The 26,245-nt window shown below is 51.2% G+C and overlaps 1 protein-coding gene across 11 annotated transcripts in view; it reads left to right on the top strand.

Annotated features, from left to right (window-relative positions):
• The window catches only part of DCTN1 (dynactin subunit 1), a 624,416-nt gene that overhangs the window by 244,683 nt on the left and 353,488 nt on the right, over positions 1-26,245 (top strand). For all 11 annotated transcript variants that reach the window (XM_086960179.1, XM_086960178.1, XM_086960174.1 and 8 more), the window contains exon 4: positions 7,559-7,590. In XM_086960179.1, coding sequence (XP_086816305.1) covers positions 7,559-7,590 — 32 coding nt within the window. The remainder of the gene's footprint in view (positions 1-7,558; positions 7,591-26,245) is intronic.

The raw sequence follows: 26,245 nt of genomic DNA, 5'->3' as shown, positions 1-26,245 counted from the left end.
TCTTCCCTTGTTAAACCAAGGGGACTTCTTAGCAACCTTAGACCTCAAGGATGCTTATTTCCACATTCCACTACACCCGTCCCACAGAAAATACCTCAGGTTCACTATCCAAGGCAGGCATTATCAGTTCAAGGTCCTACCCTTCGGAGTCACCACAGCCCCAAGGGTGTTTACCAAGTGCCTGGCGACAGTGGCAGCGCACCTCAGGAGGCAGAACATCCATGTCTACCCCTACCTGGACGACTGGCTCGTTCAAGCCAAGTCGGAACAACAGTGCGCCGCAGACATGTCGACTACCATTCATCTCCTTCACGACCTGGGTTTCTCGTTGAATTACCCAAAGTCGCATCTTCAGCCGGCACATGTCCGGCAGTTTCTAGGTGCGACAATCAATACCCTGACGGCCAAAGGTCAACCAAACCAAGTCAGGATAGACAGCATGCAGTCTCTAATCCAAAGATTCAGACCACAACACTCACTTCCAGCGAGAGTGTTCATGCAGTTGATAGGCATGATGGCCTCCTGCATCTTCATAGTCCCTCACGCACGGTTGCATATGCGCCCGCTCCAGGAGTGCTTAGCAAATCAGTGGACACAGGCTCAGGGACAATTAACAGACCTAGTGTTGGTTACCAGTCGGGCATACGACTCTCTGCATTGGTGGACTCCACACAACCTTTGCAGGGGCCGACTGTTCCAGGAGCCAGTGCCACAGATTATCCTGACAACGGACGCTTCTCTCCAGGGATGGGGAGCTCATCTGCTCAATTACACAGTGCAGGGACTATGGACGACGCAGCAACAGAAGATGCACATCAACTATCTAGAACTGATGGCGATCTTCATGGCGCTCAAGTCCTTCATTGTACATCTGTGCAACAAAGTGGTGTTAGTCCGGACGGACAACATGACCGCGATGTACTACATCCAAAAGCAGGGGGGCACCCACTCACCGCAGCTGTCTCATCTGGCTCAGAGCATGTGGAAGTGGGCCATTCAGAGGAACGTCTTCCTCATGGCAGAACACCTCCCAGGGAAGGACAATCAGATGGCGGATCTGCTCAGCAGATACAGCCATCAAATGCACGAGTGGGAGATACATCCATCAGTACTCCAGCCGTACTTCCAAAGGTGGGGTCATCCAGAGATAGACCTGTTCGCCACAAGGGAGAACGCAAAATGCCAAAGCTTCGCCGCCAGGTTCCCACACCCGCAATCGCAGGGCAATGCGATATGGATGAACTGGTCAGGCAAATTTGCGTACGCTTTTCCGCCGACACCTCTGATACCACTGGTGGCGAAAAAACTAAGGCAACACTCGATGACACTCATCCTGGTTGCTCCAACGTGGGCGCGCCAGGCCTGGTACACCACGTTCCTCGAACTCTCAGTGGTTCCGCATCAAAGACTGCGCCTCACGCCCAGGCTTTTGACGCAGAACCATGGAGAAATTCAGCATCCAGATCCGCAACAGCTCAACCTGGCGATCTGGCTCCTGAAGTCTTAGAGTTTGGATACCTCAACCTACCTCCTGAATGCATGGACATCATCAAGGAGGCAAGGAAGCCAACAACCAGAGCATGCTATGCGGCAAAATGGAAGCGTTTTGTCATTTACTGCACGACCAATGACATCAACCCGCTAGATGCATCTATCCCTAACATCATTTGCTATCTGTTACATCTTTACAAGTGCAAGCTAGCGTTCACTTCTATTCGGATACATCTATCCGCCATCGCAGCTTACCTTCAAAATAGGCAGCATCTCTCTCTCTTCAGAGTGCCTGCCATTAAAGCTTTCCTTGAAGGTCTGAGACGAGTCATTCCCCCAAGAACACCGCCAGCTCCGGTGTGGAACCTCAATGTGGTCCTCACCAGACTAATGGGACCACCATTTGAGCCAATGCACTCGTGTGAACTACAATTCCTAACGTGGAAAGTAGCTTTCCTGATTGCTATTACGTCACTAAGGCGTGTTAGTGAGCTACAAGCGCTCACAATACAAGAGCCATTCATTCAGATTCATCCAAATAGGGTAGTGCTACGTACTAACCCCAAATTCCTTCCAAAGGTGGTGTCACAGTTTCATCTCAACCAAACTATAGACTTGCCGGCATTCTTCCAAAACCCACAAACGGTGGCGGAAAGAATGCTCCATACGTTAGACGTACGGAGGGCGTTGATGTACTACATAGACAGGACACAACACTTTAGGAAAACAAAACAACTTTTTGTTGCCTTCTCACCACAACACAAAGGCAACCCGATTTCCAAAGCAGGAATAGCCAGATGGATTGTTAAGTGCATCCAAATCTGTTATGACAAGGCCAAGCGCACTTTAACAATACCCCCAAGGGCGCACTCCACACGCAAATTGGGGGCATCCATGGCTTTCCTAGGGAACATTCCTTTAGAGGACATTTGCAGAGCAGCCACGTGGGTTACACCACATACCTTTACAAAACACTACTGTGTTGATGTGCATTCCAAGCAGCAAGCTGCTGTAGGACAGGCTGTTCTCAAGACACTTTTTCAGGTTTCTGCAGCTGGCACGGGCAACCGCCGCTGATGGAGGGACTGCTATGTATTCTATGCTAAGATATGAATTTAGCAGCCCACATGCCTCGAACTGAATATGCTACTTACCAGTATGCATCTGTTCTTGGCATGTAGGGCTGCTAACATTCATATCGCCCACCCTCCTCCCGGTGCCTGTCGCAGCTGCAGATATACTATTGTATTCAATCATTAGCATGGACATCCTTTACACTTTTCACTCCATCTTCTGCCACAATGGCAAAAAACAATCTGGGGATGGAGCCGATGCCCATGCGCACTGTAGTCCAGGGGAGGAGCCACCTATCTCAGGATACTTCGAAGACTCTTCCAGGACAACAATGTGCGATCATCCGGACCCAACACTAGGCGGCGATCTAATGCTAAGATATGAATGTTAGCAGCCCTACATGCCAAGAACAGATGCATACTGGTAAGTAGCATATTCATTACAACGGCGCAAAATCCATCAAGCGCCAAGAAACAGAAGACCTTTAAGTTACCACAGGACTGCTGGGGATCAACCAGGTACTGGACGGTGCTGCATCTGCGCCCCCCTGCCTTCACCTGGGTCCCTGCGTTATTCTGCCACTGTTGTGTGGCCTTACCTGAGGAAAGTGCCCTCACTGAAGTGTCTGCTAAGCGCTATCTCTGCGTAGCACTAGCCCCCTGAACTGCTGGGGGTGCCCCCACATCGTGTTTCACCCAAGCGCTGTGGTGTTCCTGAAGCGCTATACTCCTGAGACGCTACTGCTGTCATTGCCCCTTGAATAGCGCTGGAGACTGTCGATAACGCGCTGTGGTAATCGCCCCCAGGGAAGCGCTGCCATTCGCGCCCTACTGACTGGGCCCAGCACCGTGAAACCTGTGGCGCTAGGCCCCTTTGAAGAGCGCTGTGTTGCCCCTTCGAGCGCTCACCTGCTACGCCTTGGGAGAGCTGAGTGTTTTCCCCCATTGGCCCTCGGTGCCAGGAGAGGGCCGCCGCTGTGTTGAGGGCCACCGGAATCTGAGGAGGGCCGCGCTGGGCCCGAGAATGGCCCCATCACCGCCGTGAATTCCTGTCAGGCCACGCTAGGCCTGAGGCTGCGATCTCCTGGCCTCACGTGACTGGGGCGCGGCAAGCCACGCCCCCGCCGGGCAGTGATTGGCCGCTCTAGCCAGGCCCCTCAAAAGCTGAATCTGGATTGGTTCCCGGCACTATTCCCCGCAAGCCGTGCTGCTATTGGCGGCTGCGGGCGTCCTTGCTCCTGATAGGACCAGTACCGGGAGAAGCCCCGGCCTGGCCTGAGAAACGTTGTGGAGGGGGCCTGGAGGAGTGTGAGCCCCCTCCGTCCAGCGTTAATAGCACTGCGGGGCTCTGTGTGGCCCTGCCGTACCCGCGGCGCGCCCCCACCAAGAAGCTCGCTGATTGGTCACCGGGCCACAGGAGGTATTGGAGGGCCCGGGATCGGCTTCCTGTCGGCTCGGGGCTCTCCTGCCTAAGCCAGACGCGCTGGAGGCCCCACACAACCCCTGCTGACTCCAGGTGCCGCCAGGAAGCCCGTACTGCTGGCGAGAGGGGCTCCAGGAAGAGAGTAAGCCCCCGATCTGCCCGTAGATCTACGCAAACGCCCCGAGCAGCCGAAGAGTGAGGTAATACCCGAGGAGGTGGGCGGGAGGCCGGAGAAGGCCAGAGTTCGCCCCTCCCCGGGGGAAAGTTGGAATTGGGCCCCGTTGGCCCTCACAAGGCTCCCTGAACTGGGGAATAGCCCCATTGAGGACTGGTGACTGGGCCTGTTGGCCCCCAATTAGCCCCAGCCTGAAGACGAACTGGGTCAGAGCCCTGAGAGAGTGTTGTAGGGGCCTGACCTTATTAGAGGAGATAACCCCTGACTAGGGGAATGGTTATTGTTGAGTATCGTCTAAAAGAAGGGTGTTCCCAGGAGATGGTTTATATGCAGGAGCCAAGTTTCTATGTTTAAGGAAATGCTCTATCGGTGTTTCCTGTAATGGGTTTCCTATGTACAATGAAATGGTTTATTCCTGCCTAAGGTCAGGATTATTCTGATCTGCTGAGGTGTTCCTAGTGGATGTAATGTTTATCTGTACCTCAGGAAAGGTTTTATTCCTGGTTATGAACATGCTGAAGCCCGACATGATGAAATGTTTAACCTTTTAATGAAATGCTGGATTGAAGATATTAATGCCTAGTGTATCTATGCTCTGTTTACCTTAGGCACTGGTTAATCTTGCCTTACTGAAACACTTTACAAATGGTAATGGAAAGGGTTGTGTTTACCATGGGGAACCTTCACTCATGCTGGCTGAAACGTTCGCTCTGCTACTCTGAGATGCACTGCGCCTTTTCATTTGGTGCCCTTGCTTTAATGTAATGTTTGCTTAACCATTGAAATAGTTATCTCCACATGGAAGATTCATGACTGCATTTTCCAGAAGACTGCAGCGGTGGTTTACTTGAGGCTAATTGAATGTTTTACCTTTAATGAACAGGTGAAGCTCCTGGGTAGTGCTGCAATCCCTGAATGCCCACAGGTGGCCAATGAAATGTTTATCCTTACCCACTGACAGGTTTTACCTCTGCTAATTCCCTGTTCTACACCTAATGAAAGGTTTACGCCTACTTAGCGCCACCTTTCCTGAAAGCCTACAGTTACCTACTGGAATGTTTACTGCCGTGTAGGGAAACGCTATTTCCTTTCCTGACAGGGTTATTGCGATATGCTGTGGTGATTAAAGAATCACACCCTTTACTCCTGCAGGCAAACGATTATTAAGAGGTGCTGCATTGATGATGCAATGGTCATGTTTACCTTATGGGGTGTTCCCTCTGATTGATGACATGGTTATTCTGCATGAAATGTTTTACATTTAATGAACTGGTCTATCCTCATTTACTGCCCTGCTGATTCCTGCGGAAGGTTATGTTTTAATCCCGCCAAGGAGTTTATTTAAAGTTCACCCTTGTTGGGTGAGAGGTTAACTGAGTTACCTACCGAACAGGTACTTCCTTGATGACGTGGTGATTTCTCCATACCTACGGAGATGTTTTGCTCCTGTTTGATAAGATGTTAATTCTTTCAGGAAATGTTCATCTGTAACTAATGAAATGCTAATTTTCCAATGAAATGTCATGGTAACATGTTAAATTGATTATTGAACTGCTCCCTTTTCTCCCCTCCTATGAAATGTTTAACTGATACTGTGATTTTCCACTCCTGAACCTTAATCTTATATAAAAGTTATTTGATTTTTAATCAAACACCCTGGAGTGGCTTTAGTCATTGCGTGCCTTTCATTGCCTCAGTGGTTGCGTGTGCTGTGTAGTCACTTTACACCTGAGCTTTCGGGTGCCTACCTGCTTGTGCCAGGCTACCGGTGACCCCAGTTCCTACAGCGTGTTTGTGAAGGACTGGCCACTTCCAAATAATTCATTCCCTGTTTGATTCGTGGCCTGCATTCCCATATAGCTGGTGAACATCTGCTAGGAAAATGAAATGCCCATTACACTAGAGTTAAGGCTTCCACCACCAAGTCTTTAGTTACTCTGACCTCCTTTCACAAAATTTTGTTTCACTTACCCACTTTGTATGCAACTCCAGTTTCTTCTGTCTAACTGCTCGGGAGATGTTTGATCACAGCTTGCTGTTCTGTTTTAAAGTTTTTGATTATCAGTGAAGATCCTGCAAAGCAGAAGTAATCATTACTCCCTTCTAGTTCTGCATTGTAGGAATCTTCATTTGAAGTCATAAACCACAATCCCACCCCCTTGGCTGCTGTATGCATATATATGGTATTTCTATCAATGACCTTATTTATTCAGGTTTTTTCCAACATAATTACTTTTATTTCTCTTTTACTGAATTGCCGAATAATGTGGGGTTCTACTGGCCTAAACTTTATACCCAGCTCTTTTGACAGATTTCTTATATACTGAAGTCAGCGTATTTTTCCAAAATAGTGCAATTCCAAGCAATCCTTGACCATATCCCTTGCAAACTTAACACCCTATTTTGACCAGATACTGTACCATTTTGTCAGTGTATTAAGGTCAAGTGGTATCCTCCATATACTCTAATCCCAGCTCTTTATGAGCAATAAATGTTGGCGTTTATTTAGGCACCGCCAATAGCCTACATTCATCATTGTTTTCTTGCAGCTGTAGAAGTTTTGTCTTTTGAGCAACTCATACTGGGGAGCCATAAAGAGCCACTGGGAGACATTTAGAGCAGTAAAGTGTATTACTCTCTCTCAAAGGTTTATTCCCAACCTTTATATGGTATTTCTATAGTGTGAACCTAGCCAAAAGTCGATGGTGCGTTGTACATGGTCAAAGCAAAACTTAAAGTTGGGGAGAAATGGAAGTAGAAGCTGAGTTGCCGACAGTTAATGCATTGTGATGTAGTGTTATTCAAAGAAGTGAGTCTTCAAATCTCCTAAATTTGAGCAGTGTTGAGTTCATCCTGATAGATTTGGGGATGTGGTTCCAGATCCTCTGTGCAATCTGAAATGGCCTGTTGTCTTGTTTATTTTCTTTTTTACCCTTTTGAGTCTGCAGTCTGATGGTGTCCTGGCTGCTGGTGTGCAGAGAACTACCAGAGCTAGTTCTCTAGTTTGGTTGCAGGTCTCCCTGCTGGCCGTACTTTTGATATAGCAGTTATGACATCCTACAAGACCCCTGTCTATTCTGTCTGCCTTGCGGTGTCATAGGATATAATCACGAGGCCGTGGGCCAGGAGAGGTCTTCTGAGGTTTACCAGAATCGTGGCATTACAGATCCTCCTGTATAGTTGTAACCTCTGGATCTTTACTGCAGATAGGAAGACTTTATCCATGTAGCTGTTCCCCAAGTGACCTCTTTAATGTCTCGTCTGCCCATCACTTTTCTCTGCTGAGATCTATGTTGTCCCGGTCTGCGTCTCATCAGTAGCCATTGATACTTACTCTTAAATATACCATCAATATGTACAGTTTACAAAATTACTCATGATTTTTTTTCTCTACAGAGCCACAGGATACACCTAAAGTCAGTAAACTGGTGAGTGAAAATTCCTTTTTGCATTTTGTTTCTGACATTGTTTACCGATTTCTTCATTAACAGTTGTCTGTAGGATATGTTCTTGTTTATAAGCCTGGAGGAAGTATTTATAAGCACTGTGAAGATACAAATACAATGTGCTGTATGGTGGTACATCTTTCTTATATTTCATTTCTTCTTTTTATATTTGTCTTCGTCTTTTACCTTTACTCGTCTCTTTTGTCAATGTGCTTCTAGTCTGTATCTCAGTGTTGCCAGACTGGAGCTATCTGTATTTGGTGTAATTGGTGTTGCTTTGTGAAATCCAGTGCTTTTTTCGTCTTTCTGTGGCCACTAAATAATGGCGATGGTTAAGAACGAATTACTTGCTATCTTGTTGTTCCAAAGAAAGTGAACCTGTCTGATGGAGAAAGCAGATTTTGAATATTGTTTTTATATATAGAGATGGTGATAAAAGTACACAATGAGATTTGAGGAAGGATGTTTTATCTCCATATTTTGAAGTTGAAGTATTTCCTTACTAAAACCATTTTTTTATTAGCACAAGGTAAAAAAAAATTTCATTTTGAATCCTAGTTAGTTATCAATCCTTTCTTTTAGCTGGGAATTAATGTAAACCTATATTCTTTTTAAATCCCTCTTGGATTAGGCAGCAATTATAGTAAAGTACCAGCTTATGGTGTGCCAATAATGAAAATATACTGTTGTGAATCGCACGTACACAAAGCTTCATGGTGCTATCTGAACACAAAGCTAACTTGAAGCTAGGTTGAATTAGCAAACAAACAATGGTTAATGTATTGATTAAAGAGCCATGTCCTAAGGAGATTTCCTATTGTCTGCAGAGAGAATTCTACCTGCAAATTTAAAGTTGTAAAATTCCACATTCTAGCTGTGGCTACTGAAAAGCCCTGAACCTGACCTCACACTAGCGCCTAGATGGCCTCCTGGTCATGCACCAGCACTTGACCACTTAGCTGTATTTTTACTTAAGAGTGAACTCTCCTGGCAGTGGGTCTTTAAAAATGTTGTGTATGAAATTATTAAGATATGTTGTCAAATGCTTAATATTTACTAGATGTTTGTTTCTTATATGGCCTGTTTTCGTCAAGCTATTAAAATAAAGTTTCTTACGGACTAGAGACAACCAGAAGAAATTAATTAGCGTAGTACAAAGCTCTGTGGAAGGTGCAATTTATATTTTGAAGGTAAAAAGTCAGCATGTCAAATGTGCAGCACAAGTTCTAGGCCATTAATTTCACCATGCTATGTACTGCTATTCAGTGCCGAGATCTTAGCAACAGAGAAATATGTTCTTTCATAGCTAACTTGTAGGAAAGCTGAACTGCTGCGCTTCGTCTCAGCTGAAAACTGGGAGTAGTGCTAATTGGCGATGCCAGATTTGTAGAATTTCAAAACTCCAATCCTGAGGAATCAGAGCCTTGATTATTTGAACAGGAAACTCTGAGTCAATAAAAAAGAACCATCTTTTGAGAACATTCAGTTGGCCAAAGCAGATCTTCGACTCAGAGGCCAGTGGAGCTAAGCATGAAAGCGAAAGGAACAGGAAAAATAGTAGCATTGCCAAAACCGAGCACAGAAGCCAAAAGTACATAACCATGTTATTATGCTAGTATTGACTCCCAAACTACAAAGTTACTTGGCAGGCCAGTTACTTGGATCCTATTACTGATACTACGAGGCAACGCACCATCTGCAATTTGCTGACATAGTCAGCAGGAGTTCCGTGTTTATGGTTTAATGTTGTAAAGGGTAATCGAACTCCATCGTCCGGTAATAGGCAGGCGGTACGCCAGGCCACCCACATCCTCCTCTTTCTTTCGGCCTTTGCTTGGCGAGGATGGCCAAAGATGATCTGGGCGATCTACCGGCTTCCAGCCCAGTGAAGTAATGATACCAGATTCAGTAATTGTAGAGTTAGTGTAGAGCTTTGTGGTGTATCACAGCTGACTACTTTGAAAGCGAATGGGTGGAGAGCGACCCCTGGCACTCTGTCCGTCTGAAATGAAATTAGCTCCTTGATGACTATGCCAGTGATGTTGGCCTTGGTGAAAGTTGGGATCAGAATATTATGGTTGATGGTGCCGATAGGTTAAAACAAATCTGCGCCTGACCCCACCGCCATCAACTAGCTCATGGTGATCTTCTAACGCAAGAGTACCACCACCTTAGTGACGCAGACCAGACAAAAAACTGACCGAAAAGTTAAGGTCATTAGTTTTCACTAATTCTGGAATTGGTTTAAGGCCAGTTTTTCGAATAATTTGAGCCTGTATGTCATAAGTGAAGTGGGGCAAACCTTTGCTGGGTCATTAGAGAGGGAAAGCTTTCAGCTAAGGTTTAACTTCCACCATATTACATTGCCTCTGGGAAACTCATGGGCTGAAAGAGCTGTTGAAAAACTGAAGACTTCCGTTGTTGTGTAGGGGACACCGCCGTTTCCTAATTTTGGATTGGATTAGGTCATTTTGGGAACCCAACTGTCAGAACGGGATGAAAAGCTTAATGATGTCATTAATGTTGTTAATGTTAATAATACTTCCAAACAATATTCAAAACCCAAAGCTGGTTCATCCAACACCTCTGCCAAGGTTAAACCCCACAACCCCAATTTCTTTGAGGGAAATGGCAATATGTGCTTGAGATGTGGTAATTCCTTCCATCAAAGTGGGGCGAAATGTCCTGCTATTGATGTAATGTGCAACTACTGCAAAAAGATCGGGCATTTTGGGAAAGTCTGTCTAAAAAAAAAAGGGATTTAAAAAAACTGCTGTCTACTCAATCGAATCCGACAGCGATTCAGACTCCAAATTCATATCTGCTGTGACATGCGATCGAAACAACGAGTTTGGTTTCTCTCAGGAAGTGGTTGAGGGTGATCTTTCCTCTTGTATTGATCCCATTGTTGACATTGGTGTAGATCCCCACACAATTAAATTATTAGTCGACTCATGAGCTGAAATAACGACGATAACACAGAAAATGTTCAATGAAATTTGGCAGGGTTCTCAGGCTCTCTCCCCTCCCGACAGGTCACCTGTGTCCTACGAAGGAAGTAACCTTGATCTGTTGGGTTTCTTTGAGGATGAGTTAATATTTAAATCCAGATGGATCAGGGGAAGAAGTTGTATGTTGCCGTTAAGGGTCTCAACATATTGGGGCGGTTTCACCAGGGACTCTTTGGCATGATACTTAAACCCAGTGCCAAAGAACAGGTTCTTGTGGTTGGCATCGAAGAGGAAGGCGAAGTTTGGAAGGACAAGTTTAGGGAAGTTTTTGGAAACGCATTGGGATGAATAAAAGGCTTGAAACATAGAATCATAGTGAAAGATGGAGCCATACCAGTGAAACATAAGCTCAGAGCGGTTCCGTTTGGTATTAGGGACAACTTGGACAAATAACTCAAAAGTCTCTGCTCTAAAGGAATTACTGAGCCCTCAGTCTTCATGTTTTAGTGTCCAAGACCTATCTATACCTTGTCATCAAGTTTAATTGCACCCAGAGTCTAGCCATTTAACAGTTTCCAAAACACCTATGGGCAAGTTCATGTTTCATTGCATGCCATTTGGACACGCCTCAGCTGCTGCGGTTCTTCAAAAAATCATGCAGCAGATACAAGGTCACTAAGATAAATTCAATTACAAACACAACATCTTGCTTTTCCTTTTTGCTTGACTTGCCTCCCTTTTGAAGTTTAGAACCTCGGGAGAGAACCCTATTTTCTGCGGTAGCGATTGATGAGGTCTGTGGTCAGATCGTCACTCAAAAAAGGATTTGTGTCAGGGGAGTGCAGGTGGAAGGTAGTTACTTTACTCGGGGCTCCCTTTAGCTGCTTGCCTGACGATGGAGAGTAAACTGGCCCTACTGTGTTTACCGGAGAGGGTTGCAGAGTTCTTTCTATCGAACAGTGTGGGCTCCGCCTGGGTCCAGGCGCTCACCATCTTTTGAGGGAATCATTGAGGGGATTCCAGTTCTTCAGACGCCTGCTTGAACCCTGAGTGACGTACGCTCTGTGACCTACAACCACCCTCTGTTATTGGGACCTTTACAGCATAGTGTATGCCGTCGACCAAGACAGCAAATACCTTCTGACTGTTGATTTGCTGTGCAGAGGAACTTGGTTTATAGCACATTGACTCAGTCTCAATCAGCTCGGCTCAGTCCCTGGTGGGGGGGCACAGCATGACCAGGTTAAGGCTGACCTAGAAGCAGCCTCGACTTTGAGTACATGAAGGGCACTTGGCGAGGGTGGACCTGGTATAGAGCATGGCATCCTGCCTGGCAAGGCACGGCCCCTGGCTGCAGAGCATGGCATCCTGCCTGGTGAGGTAATGCCCTGGCTGCAGAGCATGGCATCCTGCCTGGCGAGGCACGGCCCCTGGCAGAGAGCATGGCTTTCTCCATGGCGAGACACGGCCCCTGGCAGAGAGCATGGCATTCTCCATGGCGAGGCACGGCCCCTGGCAGAGAGCATGGCATCCTGTCTGGCGAGACACGGCCCCTGGCAGAGAGCTTGGCATTCTCCATGGCGAGGCACGGCCCCTGGCAGAGAGCATGGCATTCTCCATGGCGATGCACGGCCCCTGGCAGAGAGCATGGCATCCTCCATGGCGAGGCACGGCCCCCGGCAGAGAGCATGGCATTCTCCATGGCGAGGCACGGCCCCTGGCAGAGAGCATGGCATTCTCCATGGGGAGGCACGGCCCCTGGCAGAGAGCATGGCATCCTCCATGGCGAGGCACGGCCCCTGGCAGAGAGCATGGCATTCTCCATGGCGAGGCACGGCCCCTGCCAGAGAGCATGGCGTTCTCCATGGCGAGGCACGGCCCCTGGCAGAGAGCATGTCATTCTCCATGGCGAGGCACGGCCCCTGGCAGAGAGCATGGCATTCTCCATGGCGAGGCACGGCCCCTGGCAGAGAGCATGGCATCCTCCATGGCGAGACACGGCCGCTGGCTGTAGAGCATGGCATTCTCCATGGCGAGGCACGGCCCCTGGCAGAGAGCATGGCATTCTCCACGGCGAGGCACGGCCCCTGGCAGAGAGCATGGCATCCTCCATGGCGAGGTACGGCACCTGGCAGAGAGCATGGCATCCTCCATGGTGAGGCACGGCCCCTGGCAGAGAGCATGGCATTCTCCATGGCGAGGCACGGCCCCTGGCTGCAAAGCATGGCATTCTCCATGGCGAGGCACGGCCCCTGGCTGCAGAGCATGGCATCCTCCATGGCGAGGCACGACCCCTGGCAGAGAGCATGGCATTCTCCATGGCTTGGCACGGCCCCTGGCAGAGAGCATGGCATTCTCCATGGCGAGGCACGGCCCCTGGCAGAGAGCATGGCATTCTCCATGGCGAGGCACGGCCCCTGGCTGCAGAGCATGGCATTCTCCATGGCGAGGCACGGCCCCTGGCAGAGAGCATGGCATCCTCCATGGCGAGGTACGGCCCCTGGCAGAGAGCATGGCATCCTCCATGGCGAGGCACGGCCCCTGGCAGAGAGCATGGCATTCTCCATGGCGAGGCACGGCCCCTGGCAGAGAGCATGGCATTCTCCATGGCGAGGCACGGCCGCTGGTTGTAGAGCATGGCATTCTCCATGGCGAGGCACGGCCCCTGGCAGAGAGCATGGCATTCTCCATGGCGAGGCACGGCCCCTGGCAGAGAGCATGGCATTCTCCATGGCGAGACACGGCCCCTGGCAGAGAGCATGGCATTCTCCATGGCGAGACACGGCCCCTGGCAGAGAGCATGGCAATCTCCATGGCGAGGCACGGCCCCTGGCAGAGAGCATGGCATTCTCCATGGTGTGGCACGGCCCCTGGCAGAGAGCATGGCATTCTCCATGGCGAGACACGGCCGCTGGCTGTAGAGCATGGCATTCTCCATGGCGAGGCACGGCCCCTGGCAGAGAGCATGGCATCCTCCATGGCGAGGCACGGCCCCTGGCAGAGAGCATGGCATCCTCCATGGTGAGGCACGGCCCCTGGCAGAGAGCATGGCATTCTCCATGGCGAGGCACGGCCTCTGGCTGCAGAGCATGGCATTCTCCATGGCGAGGCACGGCCCCTGGCTGCAGAGCATGGCATCCTCCATGGCGAGGCACGGCCCCTGGCAGAGAGCATGGCATTCTCCATGGCGAGGCACGGCCCCTGGCAGAGAGCATGGCATTCTCCATGGCGAGGCACGGCCCGTGGCAGAGAGCATGGCATCCTCCATGGCGAGGCATGGCCCCTGGCAGAAAGCATGGCATTCTCCATGGCGAGGCACGGCCCCTGGCAGAGAGCATGGCATTCTCCATGGCGAGGCACGGCTGCTGGTTGTAGAGCATGGCATTCTCCATGGCGAGGCACGGCCCCTGGCAGAGAGCATGGCATTCTCCATGGCGAGGCACGGAGCCTGGCAGAGAGCATGGCATTCTCCATGGTGTGGCACGGCCCCTGGAAGAGAGCACGGCATTCTCCATGGCGAAGCACGGCCCCTGGCAGAGAGCATGGCATTCTCCATGGCGAGGCACGGCCCCTGGCAGAGAGCATGGCATCCTCCATGGCGAGGCACGGCCCCTGGCAGAGAGCATGGCATTCTCCATGGCGAGGCACGGCCCCTGGCAGAGAGCATGGCATTCTCCATGGCGAGGCACGGCCCCTGGCTGCAGAGCGTGGCATTCTCCATGGCGAGGCACGGCCCCTGGCAGAGAGCATGGCATTCTCCATGGCGAGGCACGGCCCCTGGCAGAGAGCATGGCATTCTCCATGGCGAGGCATGGCCCCTGGCAGAGAGCATGGCATTCTCCATGGCGAGGCACGGCCCCTGGCAGAGAGCATGGCATTCTCCATGGCGAGGCACGGCCGCTGGTTGTAGAGCATGGCATTCTCCATGGCGAGGCACGGCCCCTGGCAAAGAGCATGGCATTCTCCATGGCGAGGCACGGCCCCTGGCAGAGAGCATGGCATTCTCAATTGCGAGACACGGCCCCTGGCAGAGAGCATGGCATTCTCCATGGCGAGACACGGCCCCTGGCAGAGAGCATGGCATTCTCCATGGCGAGACATGGCCCCTGGCAGAGAGCATGGCATTCTCCATGGCGAGGCATGGAGCCTGGCAGAGAGCATGGCATTCTCCATGGTGTGGCACGGCCCCTGGCAGAGCACAGCATTCTCCATGGCGAGGCACGGCCCCTGGCAGAGAGCATGGCATTCTCCATGGCGAGGCACGGCCCCTGGCAGAGAGCATGGCATTCTCCATGGCGAGGCACGGCCCCTGGCAGAGAGCATGGCATTCTCCATGGCGAGACACGGCCGCTGGCTGTAGAGCATGGCATTCTCCATGGCGAGGCACGGCCCCTGGCAGAGAGCATGGCATTCTCCATGGCGAGGCACGGCCGCTGGCTGTAGAGCATGGCATTTTCCATGGCGAGGCACGCCCCCTGGCAGAGAGCATGGCATTCTCCATGGCGAGGCACGGCCCCTGGCAGAGAGCATGGCATTCTCCATGGCGAGGCACGGCCCCTGGCAGAGAGCATGGCATTCTCCATGGCGAGGCATGGCTCCCGGCAGAGAGCATGGCATCCTCCATGGCGAGGCACGGCCCCTGGCAGAGAGCATGGCATTCTCCATGGCGAGTCACGGCCCCTGGCAGAGAGCATGGCTTTCTCCATGGCGAGTCACGGCCCCTGGCAGAGAGCATGGCTTTCTCCATGGTGAAGCACGGCCCCTGGCAGAGAGCTTGGCATTCTCCATGGCGAGGCACGGCCCCTGGCAGAGAGCTTGGCATCCTCCATGGCGAGGCACGGCCCCTGGCAGAGAGCATGGCATTCTCCATGGCGAGGCACGGCCCCTGGCACAGAGCATGGCATCCTCCATGGCGAGGCACGGCCCCTGGCAGAGAGCATGGCATTCTCCATGCCGAGGCACGGCCCTTGGCAGAGAGCATGACATTCTCCATGGCGAGACACGGCCCCTGGCAGAGAGCATGGCATCCTCCATGGCAAGGCACGGCCCCTGGCAGAGAGCATGGCATCCTCCATGGCGAGGCACGGCCCCTGGCAGAGAGCATGGCATTCTCCATGGCGAGGCACGGCCCCTGGCTGCAGAGCGTGGCATTCTCCATGGCGAGGCACGGCCCCTGGCAGAGAGCATGGCATTCTCCATGGCGAGGCACGGCCCCTGGCAGAAAGCATGGCATTCTCCATGGCGAGACACAGCCGCTGGTTGTAGAGCATGGCATTCTCCATGGCTTGGCACGGCCCCTGGCAAAGAGCATGGCATTCTCCATGGCGAGGCACGGCCCCTGGCAGAGAGCATGGCATTCTCCTTGGCGAGACACGGCCCCTGGCCGAGAGCATGGCATTCTCCATGGCGAGGCATGGCCGCTGGCTGTAGAGCATGGCATTCTCCATGGCGAGGCACGGCCCCTGGCTGCAGAGCGTGGCATTCTCCATGGCGAGGCACGGCCCCTGGCAGAGAGCATGGCATTCTCCATGGCGAGGCACGGCCCCTGGCAGAGAGCATGACATTCTCCTTGGCGAGGCACGGCCCCTGGCAGAGAGCATGGCATTCTCCATGGCGAGGCATGGCCGCTGGCTGTAGAGCATGGCATTCTCCATGGCGAGGCACCGCCCCTGGCTGCAGAGCGTGGCATTCTCCATGGCGAGGCACGGCCCCTGCCAGAGAGCATGGCGTTCTCCATGGCGAGGCACGGCCCCTGGCAGAGAGCATGTCATTCTCCATGGCGAGGCACGGCCCCTGGCAGAGAGCATGGCATTCTCCATGGCGAGGCACGGCCCCTGGCAGAGAGCATGTCATTCTCCATGGCGAGGCACGGCCCCTGGCAGAGAGCATGGCATCCTCCATGGCGAGACACGGCCGCTGGCTGTAGAGCATGGCATTCTCCATGGCGAGGCACGGCCCCTGGCAGAGAGCATGGCATTCTCCACGGCGAGGCACGGCCCCTGGCAGAGAGCATGGCATCCTCCATGGCGAGGTACGGCACCTGGCAGAGAGCATGGCATCCTGCATGGTGAGGCACGGCCCCTGGCAGAGAGCATGGCATTCTCCATGGCGAGGCACGGCCCCTGGCTTCAAAGCATGGCATTCTCCATGGCGAGGCACGGCCCCTGGCTGCAGAGCATGGCATCCTCCATGGCGAGGCACGACCCCTGGCAGAGAGCATGGCATTCTCCATGGCTTGGCACGGCCCCTGGCAGAGAGCATGGCATTCTCCATGGCGAGGCACGGCCCCTGGCAGAGAGCGTGGCATTCTCCATGGCGAGGCACGGCCCCTGGCTGCAGAGCGTGGCATTCTCCATGGCGAGGCACGGCCCCTGGCAGAGAGCATGGCATCCTCCATGGCGAGGCACGGCCCCTGGCAGAGAGCATGGCATCCTCCATGGCGAGGCACGGCCCCTGGCAGAGAGCATGGCATTCTCCATGGCGAGGCACGGCCCCTGGCAGAGAGCATGGCATTCTCCATGGCGAGGCACGGCCGCTGGTTGTAGAGCATGGCATTCTCCATGGCGAGGCACGGCCCCTGGCAGAGAGCATGGCATTCTCCATGGCGAGGCACGGCCCCTGGCAGAGAGCATGGCATTCTCCATGGCGAGACACGGCCCCTGGCAGAGAGCATGGCATTCTCCATGGCGAGACACGGCCCCTGGCAGAGAGCATGGCATTCTCCATAACGAGGCACGGCCCCTGGCAGAGAGCATGGCAATCTCCATGGCGAGGCACGGCCCCTGGCAGAGAGCATGGCATTCTCCATGGTGTGGCACGGCCCCTGGCAGAGAGCATGGCATTCTCCATGGCAAGACACGGCCGCTGGCTGTAGAGCATGGCTTTCTCCATGGCGAGGCACGGCCCCTGGCAGAGAGCATGGCATCCTCCATGGCGAGGCACGGCCCCTGGCAGAGAGCATGGCATCCTCCATGGTGAGGCACGGCCCCTGGCAGAGAGCATGGCATTCTCCATGGCGAGGCACGGCCCCTGGCTGCAGAGCATGGCATTCTCCATGGCGAGGCACGGCCCCTGGCTGCAGAGCATGGCATCCTCCATGGCGAGGCACGGCCCCTGGCAGAGAGCATGGCACCTCCATGGCGAGGCACGGCCCCCGGCAGAGAGCATGGCATCCTCCATGGTGAGGCACGGCCCCTGGCAGAGAGCATGGCATTCTCCATGGCGAGGCACGGCCCCTGGCAGAGAGCATGGCATCCTCCATGGCGAGGCACGGCCCCTGAGCATGGCATTCTCCATGGCGAGGCACGGCTCCTGGCAGAGAGCATGGCATCCTCCATGGCGAGGCACGGCCCCTGGCAGAGAGCATGGCATCCTCCATGGCGAGGCATGGCCCCTGGCAGAGAGCATGGCATCCTCCATGGCGAGGCATGGCCCCTGGCAGAGAGCATGGCATTCTCCATCGCGAGTCACGGCCCCTGGCAGAGAGCATGGCTTTCTCCATGGTGAGGCACGGCCCCTGGCAGAGAGCATGGCATTCTCCATGGCGAGTCACGGCCCCTGGCAGAGAGCATGGCTTTCTCCATGGCGAGGCACGGCCCCTGGCAGAGAGCATGGCATCCTGCATGGCTTTCTCCATGGCGAGACACGGCCCCTGGCAGAGAGCATGGCATTCTCCATGGTGAGGCACGGCCCCTGGCAGAGAGCATGGCATCCTCCATGGCGAGTCACGGCCCCTGGCAGAGAGCATGGCATCCTCCATGGTGAGGCACGGCCCCTGGCAGAGAGCATGGCATTCTCCATGGCGAGGCACGGCCCCTGGCAGAGAGCATGGCATTCTCCATGGCGAGGCACGGCCCCTGGCAGAGAGCATGGCATCCTCCATGGCGAGTCACGGCCCCTGGCAGAGAGCATGGCATCCTCCTTGGCGAGGCACGGCCCCTGGCAGAGAGCATGGCATTCTCCATGGCGAGGCACGGCCCCTGGCAGAGAGCATGGCATCATGCCTGGCGAGGCACGGCCCCTGGCTGCAGAGCATGGCATTCTCCATGGCGAGGCACGGCCCCTGGCTGCAGAGCATGGCATTCTCCATGGCGATGCACGGCCCCTGGCTGCAGAGCATGGCATCCTCCATGGCGAGTCACGGCCCCTGGCAGAGAGCATGGCTTTCTCCATGGCGAGTCACAGCCCCTGGCAGAGAGCATGGCATTCTCCATGGCGAGGCCGGCCCCTGGCTGTAGAGCATGGCATTCTCCATGGCGAGGCACGGCCTCTGGCAGAGAGCATGGCATCCTCCATGGCGAGTCACGGCCCCTGGCTGTAGAGCGTGTGGAGGGTGTTGTAATATGCTTCTCAGCCTGGATGACTGCATGGAAGAATGTTGGAGTGTGAACTCTTGGAGTGCTGGAGTCATTTGCTGACGGGCTGAGCAGCATAGAGGCTGCTCCTGGTGAGGCTCCTTTCCATTTAACCTAATACTTGAATAAACGTACCTGAAGACTATCTCGGCTGGACCATCCATCCTATTACAGAGGGGCTTTGCTGTCACCAACCCCACACGGGGAGCAAAACCAGATTATCAGACCCAGTGTTTGAAAACCAATCCACCCATGGCAGAAGGCTTCTTTTATACCCGGCTAAATAGATACTTCGTTTTCACCACTAGATGGAGCTGCAGAATAGCGGTTTCATCTGATTCAAGTATCTTTTCTTGCAACGTGCAGACTGTAGGTCCCTTTTCAGTTTTCAACTTTTTGCCTCCAGACTTTTTCTATTCTTGAAATGCATAAGAAAGCAGGGTGCACACCCATTGTTGTTCATAAACCCCAGCGAGTGGCCGCTGCTCAATTTTATTCTTCAGGTGTTTGATGCTGAGTCATTGGTGTCAGAAGCAGTGATTGAGGTCCCCCCATCACAGTGAACTCTCCTGGCTATTAGAGCTCAGGTAAAGCTCCTGCTCAGTTTATTCAGGTGTTTGATGCTGAGTCATTGGTGTCAGAAGCAGTGATTGAGGTCCCCCCCATCAGTGAGCTCACCTGGGCTATTGCAGCTCAGGTAAAGCTGATGCTCAGTTCATTCTTCAGGTGTTTTATGCTTAGTCATTGGTGCCAGAAGCAGTGATTGAGGTCCCCCCTCATCAGTGAGCTCACCTGGGCTATTACCGCTCAGGTAAAGCTGATGCTCAGTTCATTCTTCAGGTGTTTGATGCTGAGTCATTGGTGTCAGAAGCAGAGATTGAGGTCCCCCCCCCATCACAGGGCGCTCACCTGGTTATTACAGCTCAGGTAAAGCTGATGATTAGTTCATTCTCCAGGTGTTTGATGGAGAGTCATTGGTGTCGGAAGCAGTGATTGAGGTCCCCCCATCACAGTGAACTCTCCTGGCTATTAGAGCTCAGGTAAAGCTCCTGCTCAGTTTATTCAGGTGTTTGATGCTGGGGCATTTGTGCCAGAAGCAGTGATTGAGGTCCCCCCTCAACAGTGAGCTCACCTGGGCTATTGCAGCTCAGGTAAAGCTGATGCTCAGTTCATTCTGCAGGTGTTTGATGCTGAGTCATTGGTGTCAGACGCAGTGATTGAGGTCCCCCCTCATCAGTGAGCTCACCTGGGCTATTACCGCTCAGGTAAAGCTGATGCTCAGTTCATTCTTCAGGTGCTTGATGCTGAGTCATTGGTGTCAGAAGCAGAGATTGAGGTCCCCGAATTACAGTAAGCTCACCTGGCTATTACAGTTCAGGTAAAGCTGATGCTCAGTTCATTGGGGTGTGTGATGCTGAGTCATTGGTGTCAGAAGCAGTGATTGAGGTCCCCCTTCATCAGTGAGCTCACCTCGGCTATTACGGCTCAGGTGAAGCTGATGCTCAGTTCATTCTTCAGGTGTTTGATGCTGAGTCATTGGTGTCAGAAGCAGAGTTTGAGGTCCCCGAATTACAGTAAGCTCACCTGGCTATTACAGCTCAGGTAAAGCTGATGCTCAGTTCATTGTGGTGTGTGATGCGGAGTCATTGGTGTCAGAAGCAGTGATTGAGCTTCACCGTGACCTCACATGGTTATTACAGCTCAGGTAAAGCTGCAGCTTTTCGCCTAGGGCCCTCCTGTGTTTGAGAGGCTTCTTTCACCCTTTATTGTACCACTGAACAAAACTGCTCACTTCACTCCTAGCAGCTGCCCACGTACAGGCTTGTGCCACTCTTGCACGAGCATGCTCGCGTTTGTCGCTTCCATCCATCGAGTGCATCGTATCACACACCATATGCATAAGTCTGGAGTGCGGGGCGACAAACTTGGTGTTGTCACCCATAAGGCGTTTCTATTGGAGTGCAAACATGGAAGGAACGGTGTCCACGTGCCCAGTCTCGAGACTCTCCACCAACCACTAATGTGCTTCGGCACCTCATTAGGGGGGTGAAGAAATACATTTATTTTAGAAGTTTCCTGTTGCGTTCTAGATCTTAGTTATAGAACAAACACATATTTTTTAATTATTTGATAATCTGCTGCGCTTAGACTGAACAACAAAGAGGTCTCCAAGGACTCCTACCTTCTTATGAATCCTACCCTGTACCAGCATCAGCTCATTTTAGGGTGCCGTTGTGGGAAAATTGATGGCCTGGCTTGGGTTAAAGAAGAAAAATCTGGCAAATGGGCTCTTATTTCCACGCTTTTGTCGCTCTGTAACTCACTAGTACTGTTTGTACGTGGTTTATTCACTCCTATTTGCTCAGTGCGCCAAAAAAGGCATAGAAGTTGACTATTTTACCAACACGGAGTCCAAACCCCTCACTGGCCTGTTCCACAGCAGCAGTACTCCCAAGGTCTTGGAAGCTCTTAACAGAGAAGAGCATCAAAAACAACTTCGACCAGAGTCTCCGTCCTCCATAGGCAGATACTTCTCTGACACCAGACGGTGACCAACTATTGACCAACTATTACCCTCTTCTATTGCCCCCTCTTGTGGTGAGCGGTATATTTGAATCTGACAGGGTGGACACCAATTATAAAAGGCAGAGAACTGCTAAATATTGTAGCTTGTGTATATCTTGTACGTTTCAAGACCATTCCACAGCTAGTTTTTCTAAAACCAACATAGGAAGCACCAATTATCTATCCCTTAAAAGAATCTTCAATCCTATCCGGAAGAAAGATGATCAGGCTAGTGCCATCGGCTCAAAAAATTCTTGGAGTTTACTCCAAGTATTTCCTACTGGAGACCAAAGGCTCATAATAATGAAATAATGAATTAAGAGCGATGTTAGACCTATGGTTTACAAACAAATTAATCATTTTTTAAATGTTATTCCAACATAAAGTCTATCCAGATTAACGACAAAAAGAATATATGCACGTAATTAATATAAAAGACGTGTTCTTCCGCATGCCAGTAAAAAAGATCCCTAGGAAATTCCTCTATTTTGTACTTGTACACAGTCACTGTAAATACACACTCCTACTTTTTTGTCTTAAGTCTGCTCCACGAACATTCTTAAAATGTATGGCTGTGGTAGCAACCCACTTAATAAGCAATGGCAAAGCCAATAGGTCTCACCTAAGCAAGATCTATTAGCTTGCCTAATATGTTTTAGCCATGTTGTACACCAGCATGGCTAAATGTTAGAGGAAAAGGAATGTGGAGATAAGTTCTGTAAGTAGAATGGAGTGGCTTAGAGTGGAGTAGAGTTAAGTGTCATAGAGTGGAGTGGGGGAAATGGAGTGGAAGGGCATAGAGTGGAGGAGTGTTGTAGAGTGGAGTTGGCATAGTGTTGTGGAGTAGTGTAGACCTGAGTGGAATGCCATAAGAGGGTGTTGCATAGAGTGTAGATCTGAGTAGATTGTCATAAAGTGGCATACAGAGGAGTAGTGTAGGATAAAGGAGTGGTATAGTGTTGAGTAGCCTGTGTTGAGTCCCTTGGAGTGGCGTAGGGTGGAGTAGTGTCGTATAGTGTGGATAAAAGTGGCATGTAGTGTTGTAGAGTGGAGTAAAGTGTCATAGAGCGGAGAAGTTTAATAAAGTAGATCGTCCTAGAGTGGAGTGCCGTTGAATGGTCTAGAGTGAATTAGCGTGAAGTACAGTGGCGCAGTGGTGTAGAGTAGGTTACTACAGAGTAGAGTGAAGTGGTGTAGTTGTGCAGGGTAGAGAGGAGTGGTGTAGGGTAGAGTGCAGAGGTGTAGGGAAGTGGTGTGGATTGCAGTAGCATGGAGTAGAGTGCAGTGGTGCAGAATAGTGTGCAGTGACACAGTACATTGGCGTAGAGTTGAGTGCAGTGGGGTAGAGTAGGGTTAAATTCAGTGGCTTAGAGTGCAGTCTTGCAGAGTCTCAGAGTACAGTGGCATAGAGTTCATTAGCATAGATTAGAGTGGTGAAGACTGCAGTGGCGCACAGTAGAGTGGAGTAGAGTGCACTGGTGTAAAGGTGTGCAGAGTAGAGAGGCGTAGAGTGCAGTGTCAGAGTGCAGTGGTGCACAGTAGATTAGAGTGGTGTAGATTGCGGGGTAGTGGCGCAGACTGTTCAGTGGGGCAGAGTATTCAGTTGTGCGGAGTAGAGTGTCATAGAGTGTTGCAGAGTAAAGTGACATAGAGTGCAATGGTAAAGGGTAGAGTGCAGTGGCGAGAGTAGAGTACATTTGCATTGAGTGTATTGGCTTAGAAAACAGCGGCATAGAGTGGTGAACGGTAGATTGTAGTGTTTGGCGACTGGAATGGCGCAGAGTAGAATAGAGTGGCGTAGTGCAGTGGCATAGAGTAAATTGGTTCACAGTTGAGTGAGGTAGCGTAGAGTGCAGTGGCATGGAGTAGAGCTACGTAGATATTAGATTAGAGTGGAATGGCATAGAGTGCAGTGGTGTATGGCAGAGTAGCGTGGGGTAGAGTGAATTTATTTATTTTATTTTTATTTCTGGTATTTGTAGAGCGCAGCATTCATCCCAAGGGATATCAAGGCGCTAAAAGAGAAAAGACTGCTGAGGTTTATGCAGGAGGGGTTAGTATTTGGGAAAGAGGTGTGTTTTGAGTTTTTGCCGGAATGAAAGAAGGTTTACAGTATGTCTCAGATCAATCGGTAATTCATTCCATCGTTTGGCCGCCAGGTGGGAGAAGGCCCGTCCTCCTGTCCTTGTTTCAGAGTTGAGTGGTGTAGAGTAGAGGCATGGAGTTGTGCAGAGTAGAGTGAAGTGGTGGAGTGGGGCAGAGTACAGTGGCATGGAGTGGGGTAAAGTGGAGTATACATGTTGTGGCAGTACACTGCCACTACTAACGACACATCTTCAATTGAAATGACCATTACATTTGCACAGATATGCAGTTTGTGATTAAAGTATACAGCACACAAACAATAATAGTTGGAAATGTCTTCACCTAGTGTATAGACTATTAAAATCCTATTTAAATATTTGTTTTACTTCAGAATATCAAAAAATGCTCTACATTTGTACTTTCAATATTTAAATTTTGTTTTGTACTAGAAACAAAATAACATTGTACGCCACACCCTGAGTAGAAAGCACATTTGTCACATAAATCCTCTCACTTTGATGTCGGGGAAAGAAAAGTAAACACCAAGCTCCCTGAAAGAGAGCCTGACATTTGACCAATGTGACACGATAAGATTTAAAGGCATGTTTATATAAATTCTGTACTGGGGGAAGAATACAGTAAATAGGGTTTGGCAAAGGAAGGAACAAACTCAAGCTGGGCAGCCTAAAACTAATAGTCAGCAACTAGAAAGCAAGCAAGTTTGAGTTACAAACCACATATCCAATGGCAAGCAGCGGGCAAAATGCATTCCCAGGGAACCTTTCGGAATGTCCCTAAGATGCCATTTGCAAACCAGACAACTGTGCTGCCTCCTTTGACTTAAAAAGGAGGAGAGTTCATCTTACTTAGACGACCATCTCGACGAATCTCTAACTCAGGAAAAAGTAAAACAGTATGTTCGAGGCATATGCGCTGCAGATTACACACTATGCATAGATGGCCAACTAGTGTTGGGCCCGGATGTTTGCAGTTTGTTTTGTTGTAGAAAAGTCTTTGGAAGTCACAGGATAGGTGACTCCTCCTTTTGGATGATACTGCGCATGGGCATCGGCTCCATCCCCAGATTGTTTTTTTCCGCCACCGGGCTCGGATGTGTTTCCAGCGCTCCGTGTTGGAACCGATTTCCTTCGCCGCGCAATCCTCACCAACTTTCAGAAATTAAGTTTCGAACGCTTTTCCAGTCGATGTTACTTTTCAACTTCGATTCCGGTCGTCATCGACGGCCTTTGGGCCTAACTAGGCCTCGACTCCAGCTCATGGAAAGGACGCCATTTAAAAAGGGTCCTCAATGTGGGTCGAAGTTTCCTCACACCGACCTTCATGAAGTGTGTAACCTTTGCCTCTCCCAGGAGCACGAGGCCAGAGACTGCTCCGCTTGTGCCTCTTTCCACGCCAAGAAGACTATCCAGGACCGAAGAGCGAGGCGAACAATAGCTCTATCTTCAGCTTCCATTCTGGACGACATCTTCGAGGAAGGCGTCTACGTTACAGAACAACACGTCAACAGCAATTCCGAGGCAGAAGACTCTGAAGTCGAGGACATCACTCCAGCACAGCGGGTCGAAAGTAAGACAGTCGACCCAGACCCTTCCTCGGCACACCCAAAGAAGATCCTAGTCACACTCTCGCCCTCTGGCTCGGGTGCACACCGACACATTGCTTCTACTGCCCCACCTTCGGGCCCGGCTATGAAGCTAATGAAGCCTTCAGGCGACTCTGCTGGAGTCGGCCTTCGCACGGTGCCGGAGCACACTTACCGGCATCGAAAAAGACAACTTCACCGGCCATGCCGACATCCAGACCATCGGCGCCAAAACATACCACTACTCCTTCGGCACTGAAACCAAGGTCGGAACCAAGCAAACCTGCTTCGGATTCGAAAAAACCACCGGAACTGAAAAAAAAATAGATCCAAAAAACATACCGGAGCCGAAAAAACCCTCTGAACCGCAAAATGCTTCGGAGCTGAAAGACTCCTGCTTCTCCAGTTAAAGACATTGCCAAAAAACCAAAACAAACCGCTTCAGTGCCAAAATCCTCCTCCGCACCAAAAGATCGGCCTCCTGCAAAGGACTTACTTTATCCAGACCCTGCTCAAAAGACTCTAGCTAAAGATCCAATCACTGGACAGCTGATTTTGGCTTCAAAAAAGCGACCACTGGACGCACCAGCTCCAGCTCCGCATTCAAAGAAGGAAATGGCTACCTCTCCCTTATGACTGCCTTCCCTTTCTCTTTCACCAGTACCATCACCACATCCTCCCATACCACAAAATTCTCCAGCATTCTCTATCATACCAGACATTGACAACAGGGATGATAGCTCTGATGAAATGGGAGAGGGGGGGGGGGACATGCCTGATCCAGCTACTCCTACAGGATCACCTGACCCGTGGGATGATTAGAACACCCCAGATGTCCCAAATGTCCCTCAGGATGACATATACCCCTCAAGGCCTTCCCTACCAGAAGACACTATGGGTTTCAATCAATTAATTCACTGGGCTGCGCAATATCCTGGGGTAGACATGCATTCAGACCCTGTAGATGAAGACTTCTTAATGGATACCTTTGATAGTGCGCAAAGGTCCTCATCCATTTTACCAATGCTTAAAGGAGTGATTAAGCATGCTCCTGAAGTCTTCAATGACCCAGTCAGAAC

The sequence above is a fragment of the Lissotriton vulgaris genome, chromosome 3_1 (genome assembly GCF_964263255.1).
Source record: "Lissotriton vulgaris chromosome 3_1, aLisVul1.2, whole genome shotgun sequence".
Classification (NCBI taxonomy): Eukaryota; Metazoa; Chordata; class Amphibia; order Caudata; family Salamandridae; genus Lissotriton; species Lissotriton vulgaris.
The sequence above is the reverse complement of the archived record's forward strand: the minus strand, read 5'-3'. Positions and strand labels throughout refer to the sequence as shown.